This window comes from Nicotiana tabacum, chromosome 12 (genome assembly GCF_000715075.1).
Source record: "Nicotiana tabacum cultivar K326 chromosome 12, ASM71507v2, whole genome shotgun sequence".
In the NCBI taxonomy this organism is placed as follows: domain Eukaryota; kingdom Viridiplantae; phylum Streptophyta; class Magnoliopsida; order Solanales; family Solanaceae; genus Nicotiana; species Nicotiana tabacum.
The window spans coordinates 44,309,321-44,329,581 of NC_134091.1; the positions used below are offsets into that span (position 1 = coordinate 44,309,321).

Consider the following 20,261-nt stretch of genomic DNA (forward strand, 5'->3'; position numbering starts at 1 on the left):
TTGTTAATCAGAAGACTGTTATGAATAAATCACACAATTTTTGGGTTTTTTTTTGGGGGGTGGGGTGGGGGTGGGGGTGAGAGAAGTAAAATTTCCCGATAATAGAAAGTTTCTCATCATTTTTGGTGGGGCTATAAAGAGCAAAAAGCAGAGAAAGGAATATGTTCTTGCTTTGTTAATATAAATGCACGTAATATCTCACTTGAGTACGTACGAGGTTCCATATCTCAATTTAAGCAATGGTAATACAACAAATATTGAAAATACCTAAGACTTGAAATTGCTTCACTTCCTTGATGTTTGGAAATTAAATGAACGTTCTTTAGAAAAGATTTTTAGCTAAGATTGCTGAAATTTTGAAGATTTGACTGTTCCCAGAAATGCCTAGACAAACTCATTATTAAATGAATTGTGTTGTTTTTCATATGGTTCCATTTTTCTTTTTTTGATTCACTTAATCAAATTGCCCTTAACATGAATCACACACCAAATTGTAACCTAATAAACCAACCATTTTTTTTTTCACTTTCTCGATATTTCAGAATTCTTGTCTCTTTTGAAGGAAAAAAAAAACATGTCAGATTATTCTTTTATGTATTACTTTTCCAACTAAAACTTTGACCAGTTTATAGAATTTTGTATATCTTCTCTTTCAACAGATCCTTACTTTTATTTTCTTCGATTGCCCGATGTTATACTAAATCAAATTTGACTAGTTAAACTAAAAAAAGATATGGAGAGTAAAATTATGACAAATTGACATTGAGTAGTAAGTGACCATTAATTATTATTCTCCTTTTTGTCCAAAGTCTTTTTTTCATTTCAACCTCCTATACAAAAAAAGGAAAAAATCACATTGTATACCTGCTCTCAAATAATTATCGAATAAATAAATATTATATATATATATATATATATATATATATATATATATATATATATATATATATATATATATATTTATATATATTATATAATTTATAAATTTTATATACTTTTACGGTTATCATATGTAAATAAGTTTTCATTGTGAGCTAAAAGTGATCTTTGCCGTATAAAAAAACATTGTTCTTCATTTTCTTTATATTTTACAAATGTTGCTTCTTTTGAAAGAAAAGAAAATCTTACGTCTTTCCCCTTTACATTTGAAATTATTTGAAACATTTTCCCAAAAATTATTTTATTTACCAACGCAAACTTCTAATAGGAGTGAATTAATCACGGTACCGAATATAATTAATAAATTTTAAAAAGTCATAAATTAATAATTTGTGGGAGCCGCCCCCACCCCCCAAGCTCCGACCCATGTTCCAACGATGATGTCGGATTCAACAAATACTCCCAACGTTCCAACACTTCAACTTCTCTCTTCCTATTTTCCATCAATTTTCTTTCCCTCTCTTCTCTCCGGCCAAACTTCCGGCGGCCGTCACAATCTCCGGCTTCACGCCATCTTCCGGCGGCCGTCACAAAACACTTAAGCCGTTGAGTAATTAAATCTATCCAAAACACCACCTACTGCGTTTCTCCGCCATTGCCAACGCCTTTTTTATTGTATTTTTTAATTTTGTTTTGGTGCATTAATTAATGGAAACATCAAGTGGGTATCTGAATTATCATCAACATCCCTCTTTTGGTTCTTCTAGGAGAGATGTTTCCTACAGGTTCGCTTTCTTCAAAGAATCTTACTTTAATATCTGAAGGAAAAAAAATGTGATTCAAATTGGAGTTCTTACTTTTGATAGAACTTGACTTTGATTTTAAATGTGCTTCTAGGTGCAATAATTATAGGTGAATTGTTGTTTCTTGGTTCCCAATATTAATTTGAAATGAATTGTATGGTGCTTGACTTGAACTTTTCATTCTTAAAATTAGGTTTTTTATTTTACTGTTTTGTGGTTCCAATTTTTAATTTCTTAAGAAAAGAATCTTACTTTATTAACCAAATGAAAATAATTGTCATTACAGTTTGTGAGGCGATCGCACATTCGCACTTGTACCACTGAGTTTCCACATGTTTTGATAGGTGCACTAACTAAGTTTTTTCCACATATTAGTGAGAACACATGCTGTATAATTTAGATGTTAATTTATAGAGTGTTAATACCTGCACTGTTGTTGTTCTTGTGGAGAAAAGAATCAATGGCGTATTAGGATTCTATGTTAATAAAGTGAGTTAAGTCAAGTGTACCTGCATTTCAAATAGGGATGGCAATGGGGCGGTGCGGGTCAACATAAAAACAAATTCAGTTTTTTGCGGGTGCGGTGCGGATGCGGGTTAAGATTTAAAATTTTCGAATAAGTGCAACTTTTCAGCTATCGATCACTAATATTCAACCAAGAAATATTTGTTTTCCAGTTTTGGACTTATAATTCCGTTCTCCTACGAATTGGATCATTGTAGTCTCAAATTGATTTAGTTTTTTAAATTGATTCATAGTATACGTCTATTCAGTTTATTGTAAATATGAATGCTTCTGCTAATTGCATCACTGGGAAGAAGAGCTGCTTGTTTTATATTTTATTTACTGCTCCAAAGTCTCACTTTTAACTATATAGTTAATTTGTTTTAAGCTAAGTTCAGGTATATGATCTCATTACATTGTACAATCTGAATTGTATATTAGAATGACATACTAATAGCATTCGGTAGGATTTATAGTTATTCCCTAGTTATGCGTATTCAAAATATGACTTCCTTGGTTTGCCACTGGATTTTGATAGAAACTTGTACATTAGCAATGACATATATAAACATAATTGAAAAGACAAAAATAAAAATAAGACAAATTGGAAAGAAAAAAAAAAGAAGAGGAAAATTTTGCGGGACGGGGCGGATAACCCGGGTGTGGATGCGGGTGAAAATGCAATGCGGGGAGGGGCAGGGCAGGGCGGGGAGGGTTGAAATTTTGCGGGTTAAAGTAGAACCTGCCCCGCACCCGCCCTGCCCCGCACCGTTTGCCATCTCTAATTTCAAACTATATCCTTTCTGGTGGCCTTGTTGCCCGGCTATTAGTGGAGAAGAGAGAGTTTGGACATATTGGAGAAAGAGTGTGGTACTTTTTCTTACATAGTTGAGGAGTTAAGTTCCTTTAGCTAATAAAACTCGATTAGATTGTCCTTATTTTAAAAAATAACTAGATTAGATTGTTAGAAATTAAATTTAATTATTAGGTAAAGATTAAATCTTTTCTAGGAATTCATATCTGAGACAATGAAACAAACTGTACCGGTCCCTATATTGTAGTCTCATTCATTCTCTTGAAGGATTTCAGCTACTTGTTTGCCTTTTATTTGGTGCTAAACTGCTACCTTCTGATCTTCTGCTTATTTCAAGTTACAAAATTTCCTAAAATCTTTTCAGTCTGCGTGCAAGTTAGAGATCTCATTGTCTTATTCCTTTCTACTTTATAAAAAGAAGAGAGAAAAACGGGAAAAAATTGTCTTGTTCCTTTAATCCTATTAAAATTAAAACATTTGGATATGGCATTTAGGATGGTATAACAACAACTATGTCTCAATCCTAAACTAGTTGGCGGTTGGCTATATAAATCCTCACTGTTCGTGTCGTTCCATTTAAACCTTTTCGATCTAATATTTAAAACTTTAGGTTCTTTAGCAGTAGTAAGTTTTTACATTTTGTACTGGTATCCAAATCTTTATTAAGACCAAAAAAATCCTAGCTAAAAGTCAACATAATGTAAATGTATTAACATGATTAAAACGATATCCGACTTTCCTACAAAAGAAACTTTATCCAACTATTTGGTATCGCCTATATGGTTTTTTTTATTCCATTGTATCCTAGTTTGCCAAGTCTCATGGGCTCCAAGAGATTGTAGGTCTTTTGTTACTTCATACCATTGTGACTTTTTTCCTATCTTGTCCCCTTTAACACCTTCAATAACTCTGGTTTTTACACCTAAAACCCGGTATCTGGAGGTTGACGTCGATGGGAGAAACAAAATATAATGGATACTTTTGTTTAGATGGCCAGGATTCACTTTCTTTTGCTCTTTTTGGATATAATCACAACATTTTCTTGGTGCTGGTTCTGTACATCAAGAATACTTAACATTCAAAAACATAAAATAATAATAATGAAAAAAGAAAATCTTTTTGGTTTCTTGCCCCCTTCCACCAGTCGATGTTTGATTTGTTAGGTCATGTCTCAGATTGTCAACTCGATCTATCATAAACTATTGTTTGTGCATTATCAGGCATCATATTTGACGGCCTTTCCTTTGTCAAAGAGAATACAGGTACAATAGAAGAAAACTCTTTACAAAGAATTTTGCAATATCAGTCTTTAAAGTTTGACTAAAATCTGATTTGGTGATCGAGTTACATTCTCAATCCTTGACTAATCATCCTAAAATTGTTATGTGTTTTGCCTTCGAGTCATTGTCTTGGTCTTATGATGATCACAGCTAAAATTAATTTTATTCGGCCACTTCTGGAAGATATTGGACAGATAATTTTTTAAGTTTGAACTAATGTTCACACAAACAGAAGTAAGGCCTCTAAACTGAAGAAACCTATTAACCTGGTGTTCTAGGGCTCATGGATGGCGTTCTACATGCTGGATTTTAGTCTCAATAATCCTAATAGTGTAAAGAAGCAGCCCCACATTGACTTTGAGGATTTCGGTGGTGTTGATAGGAATTAGCCATATACTAGCAAGTGTTTTTTGGTAAATCTAATTACTCAACCCAACAGTGTATTTGGACATAAAGTATCTGCCATAGATCTTGTCATTGTTAGAACAGGTCAGGGGTTCTTTATTTTATTTTCTGTGCAGAGAGGACAACAATGATGGACATTATTTCCATCAGTGAGCTGATAATTTTTTCCTCAACTGACTTCTCTATTCACTGATTGCTATATCCTTTTTGATTTTGAGATAAGTAACTGTCATTACCTTACCTATATTTTGTCGATTAGTCTGCAAACAGCCATTATTTTTCATGCTTTGTTTGAACTCCAATAAAATTAAAAGAAAAGTTGAATTTGGACCAAGTAGCAAAAAAAATGGACACCAGTCATGTAGCAAAAGTTGATTTGACCACAAAAAAAACTCATCTCCCTAGTTATGGTCCTATATGAAACTTAGAGAGACTGCGTTTATACCAAAGAATGCTTTACGCTAGAATGTTTCTCTGAGAAGTTGAGATGCATCTTTTATTTGGACTTAAGAACTCCTAATTATCCATGAGAACAAACAAATTACAATAGCTCCACTTCATTATAGAGGGTTTAAATGTGGTTGAGCATCATCTAAGGTTGATTAGTAGCATTTCTGCCTAACAAATACGATAAAGCAATTGCGAGGTAAGGAGATGGTCAGAACATCACATTTTATGCAAAACTAGGAAACTTTAAGCATCTAAATGTAGAGAAAAAGAGATGTAGTTTGTAGTCTACGCTCCTGAGGAACTTTTTTTTTTTTTTTTTTTTAAATTTTGATTAACTAACCGTCTCAAAGAAAGAGAAAAGGTATGTGAGCAAAAAAGGGGAAAACTATCAATTAGTCCAGTTAATTGGATGTTAATATTGGTTCTATAGTGCATTGTGCAATTATTTGGCTTTACTTTAGTCAAACAGTCATCAGCTCTATTTGTTTGTTTATGCAGCTGTGGCAGTTGTGGGTATGAGCTAAACCTTAACTCATCTAGTCGCAATACCGCTTCCATTGGTTCCAAGTACGGAAAATCCATAAAGAAAGGGATGATCTCCTTCTTGTCCATTGATGAGAGCAGATTTACTCAGGTTGAAGAATTTAAGTGTGTGCCATTCTTCTTCTCCAAGCGTTCTTGGGGCTTGTTCCAGCGGCGAACAAAACTTCTGTGCAGAAAATGTGGTAATGATATTGGAATTGCTTATGATGATAGTGCTTCTTCTTACCCACTTGTAGCAGATGCATCAGATACAGCCTCTGGCAGTGAAACAAGCACTCATAGAAAATATGATATCAAAATCCGCTCCTTGCAACCTTCTTCATCGGCATCGGGTACTCCTCTCCCCGAATGATATATAATGCTCGTGAATATTTCTTCTGTGAGGAAAGCTTGGCATGTATTTGTGATCACACAATAGCACTGTGCTGAAATTTACGAAATTCAAGGTGCTTTAATGTCCTGTTATATTATTTGTCAAGTAAATAAGATGAATCAGTTTACAGTTTTGGTTGCAATTTGTACAATTTTCTCGTTCTCTCAATAGGTGGGGAAGCCTTCTGTTGAGAGGTGTGGTTTGTACTTTGTACATAAACAGGACTGTCAATGAGGTGTGGATTTGAAGCAGCTATCTGTCAATGAGGTGTGGTTTTTACTTTGTTCGGGGTTAATTATCCCTTATCCCTCATACCAAACGAGCCCATATCTACTTTTGGAAGGACCGGTCACTTTTTAGAAAATAATATTCAATCAGTAGTGACCCTGAAATGGCTCTTTTCAGTCAACATTCTACTTCTTGTTCTAAGCTTTTAGTTTCTTATGTCTTTTAGCAAAACCATTAAGTTAGGTATGACTAATGCTTCTAAAGTAGAAGTGCCACCAAATTTTCTTCTTCTTTACAAAGTGAAGCTAAAGAGTTAGGCCCAACTATGATATGAATGACAGATTTCAAACTTTGTGGACGTTACGTATGTAGAAGGAATTAAAAAGTTCTGTTCTTGAACGCATATCAAACTTACGGCTTTTTGTGCACTTCCCCTTTAAATGGCATTCGTAGGTCTGTGAGTTTTGACATTCAGGGCAATATTATTAACTTGAGCTTGTTTACGCCCCATCTAAGTATAGACAACTTGGTGCTCTATAAGATTATCTGCCACCGACTTGTTGTACGTCACAATGATAATCCTAATTAGTGTAAATTGCCCGCGCTTGCGCGGTACATTAGTGAATTTAAAAATGATCGTTTCATATATTAAATCGAGATAGAAGACATATTTTTTTTCCCTTAGACCCAAGGCTTATTTTCCCTATTAATAAAACATACAAAAAAAAAGAAGAACTATCTCAATAAGTTAACACGCTATAGAAATTGATCAGAAGGAAAGATTGAACTAGTAACAGTTGAGACTTATATTTTACAATAATCCTCAGAATAGATAAAAATAGGGGTGAAAGGCAAAGAAAAATGAGAAATTATTTCCCATTTCTCTTTACCTTGTGTGTTGGGAGGGAATGGGAATCTAGAGGCCACTCCTTTTGGAAGAAGATTTAAAAAAGAAAAAGAAAAAAACTGTTTTTCGTTTAACATTGCAGAGCCTACATGAAAATATGCTCAAGAATTAATCAAAAAGTAATTGATGGCACAATTAAACAAAAAGAAAAGAAATAGTATTGGGTAAAATATGTTATGGCACGTGGCCGTTCGAGAAAGGGACACGCGGAACCCAAGACGAGAGATGACTGAAGACTGAAGACAACTGTTTCGTTTGTCACCAGGAAGAATAATGCTCATAAAGATGTGATAAATGCTCTTCTCCCGGTAGCATTAAATAGGGAATATTCATGGCATTAAGAGCAGTTACCCGTTACAAGGAATTTGGCATTTATGTTCACCGTTACATCTTCATCAATGCTCCTCATAATTGACATTAAAGAAGGGTACGACCATAGGACCTTCTTCATAGCTATAAATAGTGAGCCCAAGTGTCACTGTAAAGGGGACGACTATTCTAGCAAACTTATACTATATTTTATACAAAACTCAATCCAATCTTAGCTTCTGATTTCTCGATTCTTTTTGTTTTTGTGCCCGGAAACCTTGTCCCGGAATTGTTGCTTCTGTTGTTTCGTCCATATCTTAAGGCTAAGTGTTGCATAATTCTACAATTATTTATTTATTTCAGGATCAAATTAATTCACTTATCTAGAAACCACGTATAAATTCAACTGTACCGTTTTACGAGTAAACAGTTTGACGCCCATCGTGGGGCCTAGATAGCCGTGTAATTAAATTGATCCTTGCCTTTTTTACTAACTCGTTTTGATTGTTTTTGTCTTAGAAAAAATCATAAGAAATGATAGATAACACTGTTAACGACATGCACAACCCCGAGATTCAAGGGGATCAACTTCATTCCGAAGACTCAATCAGCGACACCGATAACGAAGGGAGTGACGGTACACCGGTGCATGACATGCAGTATCCTCGACATATTCGGGGGACCACTCTCGATGACGCTGATGAGGAGCATGTCGTCGACGCGTTAAGGGTCTTGCAGGAGCAACAAACGATCATTTTAGGCCACCTCACGCGATAGGATAGAGTTATGACGTAGTTGAAGCAAGCGTTGTCGGGAGCTTCAAATAATGCAAACATACGAGATCCGATCCCTCTTGTGATTCCCACGAATCAAACAACATGGAGGATCGACAACAACACTCCCAGGGGTGAAATTGGCTCCGATGGGGCAGGAGGGAACGTATCCGGTCTCAACAACGAGAATGATTCTTTCAAGAATAAACTTTTACGGTTCATGAGGGAAGTAAACGACTGTATAGACCAGATCCCGGGAGCACCGCCAATGCTGAAAGGTCCGGACTCGAAGAAGTATACTCAATTGCCGTACAAGCCAAGTGTGACACCAGAGTTGATCCCGAAGCAGTTCAAAATGCCTGAAATGCCAAAGTATGACGGTACTTCAGACCCCCAGGAGCATATTACCACCTACACAATAGCGATAAAGGGGAATGATTTAGCTCCTCACGAAATCGAATCTGTGCTGCTGAAGAAATTTGGGGAAACCTTCACGAGGGGGGCCTTAACGTGGTATTCACTTTTACCCGAGCATTCCATAGATTCCTTTAAAATGCTTGCGGATTCTTTCATCAAGGCTCATGCCGGGACAAGGAAAGTGCAGGCCCGAAAGGCCGACATATTCAGGATAGTGCAAGGAGAGTCCGAGTTGCTAAGAGAGTTCGTTACCCGATTCCAGAAGGAGAGAATGTTGCTCCCGCTGTCCCCGATGGGCGGCTGAGGCGTTCACCAAAGGATTGAATCCAAGAAGTTCAGACGCTTCCAGAAAATTGAAAGAGAGCCTACTCGAGTTTCAAGAAACGACCTGGGCGGACGTCCACAACCGGTACGAATCAAAAATAAGGATCGAAGATGATCAGGTTGGTTTTCCATCGTCGACCAATGGGGGAGAAAAGAATAAGAAAAAATCAAAGGATGATTATGACGCGGACATGCGGACTTCTAAGGGCCGGTTTTCACCTTAGGAACATACCGAAGGCCGCAAATAGAGATTTTCAGACAACGAACAGGTTCACGATCGATAGGAGGACTGATCGTGGTCGGAATAATCGATCACTGCAAGATAAAGAAGTGACAGGGTCACAGGATCTTTCTTACCCCAAATTATCAGAATACAACTTCAATGTCAGTATAGTAGAATTAGTATCTGCCATGAGAAACATCAAAGAGATACCAATTTGTGGTGTGAATACCACGATACAAATGGACACCGAACAGGGGACTATCGACATCTCCAGGGAAAAAGTGGCAACGCTACTAAAGAATGGTCACCTCAAAGAATTCTTGAGTGACCGAGCTAAGAACAACTACGGGCGTAACTGAGACAACGCGAAACCCTTGAAAGCAGGAGAAGATTCCCCTTGTCAAACAATCAACATGATCTTCGAGGGAAACGAGATTAACGGGATCACCTTTTCAGCAACAAAGAAGACGAAAGTATCAGTAACGCATAGCAAAAGGCTCTTGGAAGACGATATCACTTTTACGGAGGAGGACACAGACGGGTTTCTACTACAACACAACGATGCACTGGTAATTTCTTTAAATGTGCTAGATTTTAAGATTAAACGTGTTCAAGTGGATCCAGGGAGTTCGGCTAATATCACATAATGGAGAGTATTGGAGCAAGCTAAACTCACCTGAAGCATTATTCCGGCCACAAACCTCACCAGATTCAACCTTGCAAGTGTGATAACTCGAGGAGAAATTTTATTACTCACAAACGCTGAAGGAGTAATGAAAATAAATATTTTCGAAGTGGTAGATGATGATATGGGATACAACATCATTCTGGGAAGGCTATGGTTGCACGAGATGAAAGCTGTACCATCAACGTACTATCAATTACTGAAGTTTCCAACACCCGAGGGAATTAAGCAGATAAGGGGTGACCAATCGGTGGAAAGGGAGATGAATTCAATTTTGGTCTCCAATAGCAAAGGAAAGGAACATGTGGCATAGCAATTACAGGGCCCGACACCTACTCCTGAACTAGATAAAGTTAGCCAGGTGTCGGAAGATAATCAGGTGCTGAGATAATTCCAAGTTCTAGAAGAGACTGATGTGACGAAGTCCACAGTGGAAGAGCTGGAGCAAGTGGCATTGTTCGAGGAATTCTTAGAAAGGAAATTCTACCTAGGGACATGATTGCACCCAGAACTCAGGTCCGACTTCATTATTTTCCTTAAATCTAACGCCGATCGTTTTGCATGGTCGCATGAGGATATGACAAGTATCCCGATGGAGGTAGCCGTATACAAGTTAAGCTTGGATCCTAACATACATCCGGTAAGACAAAAGAAACGCCTGATCGCCGAAGCCAGGAGTAAATTCGTCAAAGAAGAGGTAACCCGCTTACCTAATATCGGTTAAATCCGAGAGGTAAGATATCCAGACTGGCTAGCTAATGTAGTGATAGTTTCTAAAAAGAACAATAAGTTTCGCATGTGCGTAGACTATAAAGATCTTAATAAGGTGTGCCCGAAAGACTCATTCCCATTGCCAAATATCAATCAAATGATTGATGCCACGACCGTGCACGAGTTAATGAGTTTCCTCGATGCTTATTCCGGGTACAACCAAATTAAGATGAACCTGGAAGGTCAGGAAAAAACTTCATTTATAACAAATTTCGGTATATATTGTTACAATGTGATGCCCTTCGGGTTGAAAAACGTCGGAGCCACTTATCAACGGCTCGTGGACAAGATGTTTGAAAATCAAATAGGAAAAACTATGGAAGTTTATATAGACGATATGCTTGTCAAGTCTTCAAATGCAGGTGATCATCTTAAACATCTGCAAGAGGCTTTTGACATCCTAAGGAAGCATAATATGAAGCTTAATCCCGAGAAATGCGCATTCGGGGTCAGCTCAGGTAAGTTTTTGGGATTTCTGGTATCACAAAGGGGGATCGAAGTAAAACCCAATAAAATTAAGGCCATAGAGGATATACTGGACCAACTGACAAGCGTGAAGGAAGTCAGCTTACGGGGAGATTGGTAGCTTTGAGTAGATTCATTTTTCGATCGTTTGGAAAAGTCTTATCGTTTCTTCGCACTGCTCAAAAAGAAAAATAATTTCGAATGGACCCCCGTAATGCCAGCAGGCTTTGAGGGATTTAAAGAAGTACTTATCAAGCCCTCCATTGCTTTCAAAACCAAAAGAAGGGGAAACATTGCTGGTTTACCTCGCGGTTTCGGAAGTTGTGGTAAGTGCGATTTTTGTTCGAGAAGACGAAGGTACGCAATCTTCCATTTATTATGTTAGTAAAGTTTTAACGGGAGCAGAAACTCGTTACCCACATTTGGAAAAACTGGCCTTAGCTCTCGTAGTCGCCTCTCGAAAGCTGAGGCCCTATTTCCAATGCCACCCGATAGCCGTGGTGTCTACTTTCCCTTTGTGAAACATCCTCCATAAACCCGAGATCTCAGGTAGATTGCCCAAATGGGCCGTCGAAATGAGTAAGTTCGACATAAAATACAAGCTGAGGACTACGATTAAGTCACAAGTCTTGGCTGACTTCGTGGCCGATTTCAGTTCGGGATTATTGCCTCAGGCTACCAAGGAAGCAATGATGATACTGACATCATGGGTTTGGACCTTATTTACGGATGAAGCTTCCAACATAAAAGGGTCCGAGCTTGGTATAGTCTTAATCATGCCTTCGGGGGAAACCCTGAGGCAAGCCATCATGACGGTCCATTTAACTAATAATGAAGCAGAGTATGAAGCTTTGATTGCAGGACTCCAGTTGGCCCTGAGACTTGATTTCGAGGTCATCAAAATCAAATGTGACTCACAGCTGGTGGTAAATCAGGTCTACGGGATCTTCAATACCAAAGAGGAGTGCATGCAACAATACGTGGTAAAGGTTCAAGCTCTGCTGGCACGATTCCGAGAATGGTCAATTACTTATATCCCAAGGGAAGAAATTGCTGAAGCAGACGCATTGGTAAACCTAAGATCATCAACAGAAACAAAGGGATCAGAATCCGGGTCGGTAGTACAATTGATGAATTCAGTCTTGGATACAGATGGTTATTACGAGGTAAATTCAGCTAGTCTGGTCTGGGACTGGAAGAATAAAATTATCGATTATCTCAAACACAGAAAGCTACCTGAAGACCCTAAAATATCTCGGGCGCTACGCGCCAAAGCAGCGCGATATAGCTTCAAGGGAGGCCAATTGTATAAAAAATCTTTTCAAGGCCCGTTGGCCAGGTGCATATGAGCGTCAAAAGCTAACTATGTCATGAGAGAGGTTCACGAAGGGATATGCGGCAACCACTGGGGCGCAGATTCCTTGGTGTTAAAGTTGGTAAGGGCAGGATATTACTTAACCCGCATGGAATAAGACGCCAAGATCTTCGTGCGGAAATGTGATAAGTGTCAACGCTACGTGCCACTGATGCATCGACCGGAAGAACCCTTACATTCGGTCCTATCTCCATGACCGTTCATGAAATAGGGAATGGATATCGTCGGACCATTACCGCTGGCTCCCGGAAAGATAAGATTTCTTTTAATTTTAACTGACTATTTTTCTAAGTAGGTGGAAGCAGGTCCTTATTAGAAAATCGGAGAACGCGAAGTGGTGGATTTATTGTGGAAAAATATAATTTACAGGTTCAGAATACCAAAAGAGATAGCATGCGACAATGGGCCACAATTTATCGGTGCAAAAGTTACAAAGTTCTTCCAAGATTTGAAAATAAAGAGGATCATATATTCTCCTCATCATCCGAGCGCAAACGGTTAAGCGGAGTCGACGGACAAAGTGATTATTCAGAGCCTCAAGAAAAGGTTGGAAGCAGCTAAAGGAAATTGGCCCGAGGAATTATCCGGAGTTCTATGGGCATTCCGAACTACGGCCAAGTCAAGCACAGGGGAAACCCCTTTTTCCCTCGTGTACGGTGTAGAAGCTTTAATCTCGGTAGAAGTAGGGGGACCAACCTTGAGATACTTCAAGGCAGAAGAAGAATAGAACAATGAGGCAATGCTTGTCAACTTGGATCTGGTCGATGAACGCAGGGAATTGGCATATGTAGGAATGGTAGATTAAAAGCAAAGAATGAAGCGGTATTATAATCGAAGAGCCAATATCCGTTATTTCAAAGTAGGTGACTTGGTCCTAAGGAAAGTAACTCACAATACCCGGGAGCTCAACACGCGGAAGCTAGGTCCAACGTGGGAAGGCCCCTACCGGATCTCAGCTATCACCAGAAAAGGTTCATATGAGTTGGAAAACCAAAATGGAGAAAAGTTGCCTAACAATTGGAACGTGGCACACCTCAAAAAATATTATTGCTGATGGACATTATCCGATCAGAAAGTATGTGCTGCACTCTTTTTTTATTCGTTCAGTTTTTGTCCCTATTGGGTTTTTCTGGAAAGGTTTTTAATGAGGCAGCAACAGAAACCATACTACGAAGACAACAACAATAAGACCTTTAATAACAAGGCACACAAGCAGAGATCCACTCGGGGATGGTTAGATAATCTTTTGCTTTATAGAAAATTCCCACCGGAAAGTTAAGTTTGCTATTTGAGCAAAGTTTATCTGATCATACACGAGCACAAATTCCAGTGTTCCAATTCTCATTCGTCGGATTCGAACACTGGGGGGGGGGAGGGGAATGATATGAGGATACGACAACAATGACTGCCACGTCGATCGGGAACGAAAAACTGGAAATTTAATTACGTCATCGGGACCGGGGACTGCCCGAACAACCCCGTAGAAACAAGTTGTATAAGTTAGCCACAAGTAATGGAAATTTCTTTTCAGCATAGCAAATGCTTATGTATTTTTTGAAAATATAGGGAATAAAGTGAAATCCTTTTATTTTTATCTTGTTTCTTGTCTGAACGATGAATTAACTTTATCATTTGAAAGTTAAACAAGTACTTCAAATGTTAGTGCCGTGATGAACATGAGACATCCTCTTCAAGAGCACCGTAAACATAAGAGGGACCTCTCTTATAAAAACCCTCACGTTAAAGGGTTGGTTCCGGAAGAATTTATGCCCGGAATCAAAAATGCCATCGGGGAAAAATACACCCGAAGCCGCATATAAAAATGACGAAAAAGTAAACTTGCGCAAATACTTATCAGAGCCCTCACGAAAAAAGGCTGATGCCCGGAGCCAAAAATGTTTTCGGGGAGAATACACCTAAAAGTTTCACGTAGTAAGATGCAAAAAAGTCTGCGCAAAATTCTTAAAGAAAATACAAAGATTAAAGTCTTGCATATTCTAACAATAAGAAGACTCAAACAATACTTGAGCAAAAGATGTTTTTATTTACGAGAACATGACAAAATGGCATAGATACAAGAATTGGAAAAGAAAAGAAAAGCTAAACTGCATTGTCTCCAAAACCAGGAGGAAGAGAAGTGTCCGCGCTCCCCAAAGAAGTAGACGGACCCATCGATGGCTCAACATTTTCATCAGTTTGTCCTTCGGTGATAGGTTATAAGTTTTGATGATCTAACAAACTTAATGTCAAGAACCAAATAAGGAACCTGGTCCACATCTGATCCACATTCTCAAGCGCATGGAAATAACCAGACTTAAGCTGGAGATGTTCGTCAGAATTTCAGAAGTTAAAGAATCAACAAGGGGAACAAATGGCATCTGTTCCCCTGGTGATTGTACCAAGTCAACTCTCTAACAGCTGGAAAGTGATTGACTGCACACGCAACAATATAACACAGTGCAGCAGTCAAGGACCTTGTACCCAAGTTGCTTACATCATTGAAGTGATGTCATCAATGTTATATTAACATTAAACCAATGACAAAACATCACTTGAACACGTAGAGAATTTACTCAAGCACTTCAATAGTGATTGATCTTCCAGTTAATGATTCTCAAGTGCATCAAGAACAAAGAACAACACTGCTATGGACCAGTTCCCCATATCAAGTGATTGTATGTCCTTAGTTGAGTTGTAGCTTTGTTAATGTTCTTACTTGTAATTCCTACTTAGCTTACTTAGAGGCATTGTGTAGGAAACTCTTGTAAATCATAAACCTCCATGTTTGTGTCTTGGCTAGAGTTAGTCAAATTGTAAAGTCTTTGTAATAGAGGTATTACAAAGTGGCTTGTAATAGGTGTGTTACAAGTTAGTGAGAGATTAAGGAGTTAATTCCTAGGTTACAATAGGTTGTAATCTAAAATTTTTGCTCAGTAGTGAAGTTGAAATCCTACAAGGGTAGGTTGTGGTTTTTGATCCCGTTGAGCTGGGAATTTTCCACGTAAAAACTCTCCGTGTTATTTACTTTCTGCCTTATTTGCATAATCTGTGAAAACCGATAGAGAAGCTGGTTCTCTATAGTGTTTGGTGGACCCTAGAATTCTATCAATTGGTATCCGAACAGGTTCTTTCTATTAGGCTAACACCTAGAAAGGATACTCATGGCTGCTCCACCAAACTTTGAAGAAGGTCAGTCTACCTACATGCCACTAAGGTTCAATGACCAGTATTATGGATGGTGAAAGACTAGGATGCACGACTTCATCATGGCTGAAGATTTAGAGCTATGGGATGTTATATGTGATGGACCCTTTGTTCCCACCAAGAATCTTGGCTACCCAGCTGTATCCATTCGCAAGACGAGGAAGGAATTCAATGACGCTGATCGAAAGGCCATAGAAAAGAACTTTCGTGCAAAGAAAATTCTTGTTTGTGGCATTGGTCCTGATGAATATAACAGGATATCGGCATGCCAATCAGCAAAAGAAATATGGGAGGCTCTTCAGACAGCTCACGAAGGAACAACACAGGTTAAGCAATCCAAGATCGACATGTTCACAACTGAATACGAGCTCTTCAGGATGAAAGATGATGAATCCATCCAAGATATGCATACTCGCTTCACCTCCATCATTAATGAGCTTCACTCTCTTGGTGAAACTATTCCAAGAAACAAGCTTGTCAGAAAAATCCTTAGTGTACTGCCCAGTTCTTGGGAAAGCAAAGTGAATGCCATTACAGAGGCGAAGGACTTGCAGATACTGACCATAGATGAACTTGTTGGTAATCTGAAAACATATGAAATGAAGAAGAAGAAGAAGGACAATGAAAGAAGAGAACCCAAAAGGGAGAAGAACCTGGTCCTCAAGATAGACAACAATGATTCAAGTGGTGAGGATGGTGATATGGCTTACTTGACAAGAAGATTCCAGAAGATGGTTCGCAGGAATGGAGGCATTCCAAAAAGGGGAAGTTCTAGCAAGCCAAAAAATTATGACCTATGTCATAAATGTGGCAAGCCAGGACACTTCATAAAGGAGTTCCCTCTCCTAAAGCAAAATCAGTACAAAAACAACTTTGACAAAGCAACCAAGAGGAACCCGGTTCCTGATAAACGCTTCAAGAGAAAGAATGCCGCTGACAATGTTGTAAAGCAAGCTCTTGCTGCATGGGGAGACTCCTCCAGCGAATTTGAAGAAGAAAATGATCATGGTAATATTTCAATGATGGCAGTGGGAAGTGAAGCAACTGAGTATGACTCAATCTTTGCCTTGATGGCTCAGTCTGATGATGATGAAGATGGCAATGACGATGAGGTAAATTTTCTGGATGTTTAGAGAAATATGAAATCTTATTCTCTTAAAAAACTCATGTCTTTGGCAAATGTGTTAATTGATGCTTATCACAGTCTTATAAATGATAAAGATGCTTTAACTGTGGAGTTAGGAGAAGCAGAACAAACCAGAGATGACTTAGCAATCGTTATTGTTGATTTAAAGGAAACGATTGAGAACTTGAAGAAAGAGAAGGATGCCATAGATGAAAAAATTACACATATAGAACATGAAAGAGATGATCTAATAGTCGCTGTGATAGACCTAAAAGAGACCTTTGAGTGTGTAAGAAAGGAAAAAGAAGTCTTAGCTGAGAGAGTGGCTAACATTAAGCATGAGAGAGATGACCTATTAGTGGTGGTAGTGGACTTGAAGGAAACAATTGGGGAACTTAAAATGGAGAGTAGGCCTGAAAATTATCAAAAGGGAAATAAAGTTGCAAGTGAGGCACACATTAAGCTTGAAAGTGAGTTAAATTCAGTGAAGTCTAGTCTGTTTGCTGAGCTTGAGAAAAACAAACAACTTCAGGAAGAACTACGTAGAGTGAAGAGTGATCTTGAAAAATCACTCAAGTGGACCTGGTCCTCTTATGTTATCACTTCCATGTATACCAATAATGGGGGAAACAGGTAGGGGATTGGGTTCCAAAGGGAAAAGATTCCTTACAACCCTCATAGCAAGTACGTTGCTGTACCTGACAATTAGCTTTGCACTCACTGCGGTAACACTAGGCACTTTAAAGAAAACTGTATGGCCAGATTTTAGTCACAGCAGAAAAACAAAAGTTTGTGCTGAAAAAGTAAGTACTGGTAGAGAACCTGGTCCCTCATATAAAAATACATATTACCTGCTTGGACCAGAAGATCCCTCATTCACCCCTTTCCTCATTACAAGGGACCCAAACTCATTTGGGTTCCTAAGTCTAACTCTTGATTTTCTTGTGCAGGGAATAGTGAAAGGAAGCAACCTACAATGGTACATGGATAGTGGCTACTCAAAGCATATGACTGGAAGTACAAATGACTTCCTTTCACTTAAGGCCCTGCAAGGAGGGAGTGTATCCTTTGAAAATGGCAAGAAAGGATACATTCTAGGAGTTGGAAGGATTGGGAAGTCTCTCTCACACTCAATCAAAAGTGTGTACTACGTGAACTGATTGAAGTATAGCTTGCTAAGTGTTTTCCAGATCCGTGACAAGGGAAACAAGGTAGAATTTATGTTAAAAATATGTACAGTCACAAACCTAGTGACTGGTGAGGTGGTGCTAGTGGCAAGAAGATACGAAAATATCTATGTTGCTGATTTTGAGTCCCTGCAGACTGGTGATCTCAACTATCTAAGTGTTGTTGATGATGATGCTGAATTATGGCATAGGAGGCTGGGTCATGCAAGCTTCACGTTGCTGAACAAATTGGTCAGGAAGGACCTGATTTGTGGTCTGCCCAAGTCAAGCTTTAAGGATCACAAAGTGTGTGATGCATGTGTAAAAGGCAAGCAAGTCAGATCCTCATTCAAGCCCCAAAAGGAAGTCAGTACCTCAAGGCCACTTGATCTTCTTCACATGGATCTATGTGGACCTATGAGGGTGCCAAACAGAGGAGGAAGGAAGTACATCTTTGTGATAGTTGATGACTACTCCAGATTCACATGGACCTTGTTTCTCAGAACCAAGGATGAAACTTTTGAAGTGTTCGTTGCTTTTTTCAAAAAGATCCAAGTGAAGATGGTAATAAGGTAGCCTACATCAGGTCTGATCATGAGACAGAGTTTGACAATGCCAAATTTGATGAGTTCTGTACTGAAAATGGTATCACTCACAATTTCTCAGCTCCAAGAACACCTCAACAACATGGTGTTGTGGAAAGGAAGAATAGAACTCTTGAAGACATGGCAAGGACAATGTTGATTGACAGTGGAATTGTAAAAAATTTCTGGGCAGAAGCTGTCAACACTGCTTGCTACTTGGTGAACAGGTGCATGATAAGGTCCCTTCTGAACAAGACTCCATATGAACTGCTGAATGGAAGGAAGCCCAAGGTGACACATATAAGGACTTTTGGGTGTAAATGCTTTGTTCTCAACAATAGAAAGGAAGCCCTTGGAAAATTCGATGCCAAAAGTGATGAAGGAATCTTTCTGGGATACTCATCTCAAAGCAAAGCTTACAAAGTATACAACAAAAGGACTCAATGTGTTGAGGAAAGTATACATGTGATCTTTGATGAATCTCACCTCTCATGTGAGAAAGACAGACACACTAATCAAGATGGAGAACCTTTATCTGTTCCAGGAGAAGTTATTGACATGGAAAATGGAAAAGCAGACATGATGAGTCATGTAAAGGAATCCAGTGAAGATGATGCGAGTACACCTCCATCTATTGGAGAGGAACCCTGTCTCCTGATCACACCAACTGAAGCTGAAAATAGAGTTGTTGATGCAGTCCAATGTACTCCACTTGCTGAAGTAAGAAGCGCCTAAGAACCTCAGTCAGACGTACCTGGGTCCTCTGCCAATGAGATTTAGGCACCAAATTAGAAGCACAAAATCTCACATCCTCTTGACAACATAATAACTCCTCTTGACTTAGGAATTCAAACCAGATCAAAAGTAAGAAACTCTCTTGCCTTTTTAGCCTTTCTTTCCCAAATAGAGCCCAAAAATATCAAAGAAGCGTTGAAAGATGCAGACTGGATCACAACCATGCAAGAGGAGATGCATCAATTTGAAAGAAGCAAGGTATGGCACCTGGTTCCTCGACCTGCAGATCGAACTATCATAGGGACCAGATGGGTATTCAGGAACAAACTTGATGAGTTTGGAAATACAACAAGAAACAAGGCAAGGCTTGTAGTTCAAGGCTACAATCAGGAAAAAGGGATTGATTATGATGAAACATTTGCTCCAGTTGCTCGAATGGAAGCTATTAGAATTCGTATTGCCTTTGCATCTCATATAGAGTTCACATTGTTCCAAATGGATGTTAAAAGTGCATTTCTAAATGGCTACCTGAAAGAAGAAGTTTATGTCAAGCAACCTCCTGAATTTGAGTGTCACGAGCATCCTGAGTATGTATTCAAGCTGGACAAGGCATTTATAGGCTAAAGCAGGCTCCCCGGGCTTGGTATGAAAGGTTATCAAAGTTTCTTCTAGAAAATGGCTTTACAAGAAGGAAAATTGAAACACTCTTTTTCTAAAGAAACGAGGGAGGAACCTGCTCATTGTTCAGGTATATGTTGATGATATCATTTTTGGAGCCACAACTGACTCTCTTTGTGAAGAGTTTGCAAAACTCATGGGGAGTGAGTTTGAAATGAGTATGATGGGAGAATTAAATTTCTTCCTGGGACTTCAAGTGAAGCAATCTTAAAAGAGAACAATGATAAGTCAGCAGAAGTA

At 38.7% G+C, this 20,261-nt stretch overlaps 3 protein-coding genes across 3 annotated transcripts; all 3 read left to right on the forward strand.

Moving 5' to 3' along the window:
* The first annotated feature begins 1,309 nt into the window (after positions 1 to 1,309).
* Positions 1,310 to 6,302, forward strand: LOC107832207 (uncharacterized protein At4g08330, chloroplastic). The gene is made up of 2 exons (XM_016660023.2): positions 1,310 to 1,664; positions 5,634 to 6,302. Exons 1-2 carry the CDS (start codon positions 1,588 to 1,590, stop codon positions 6,028 to 6,030), a joined length of 474 nt encoding a protein of 157 aa, XP_016515509.2. The 5' UTR covers positions 1,310 to 1,587; the 3' UTR covers positions 6,031 to 6,302.
* Positions 6,303 to 11,728: 5,426 nt separating this feature from the next.
* On the forward strand, positions 11,729 to 12,502 carry LOC142167128 (uncharacterized). Its single transcript, XM_075227285.1, has one exon. The coding sequence runs from the start codon at positions 11,729 to 11,731 to the stop codon at positions 12,500 to 12,502; it is 774 nt and encodes a 257-aa protein (XP_075083386.1).
* Positions 12,503 to 15,794: 3,292 nt separating this feature from the next.
* LOC142167129 (uncharacterized) lies at positions 15,795 to 16,865 on the forward strand. The gene is made up of 2 exons (XM_075227286.1): positions 15,795 to 16,311; positions 16,762 to 16,865. Exons 1-2 carry the CDS (start codon positions 15,795 to 15,797, stop codon positions 16,863 to 16,865), a joined length of 621 nt encoding a protein of 206 aa, XP_075083387.1.
* The last annotated feature ends 3,396 nt before the right edge of the window (positions 16,866 to 20,261 follow it).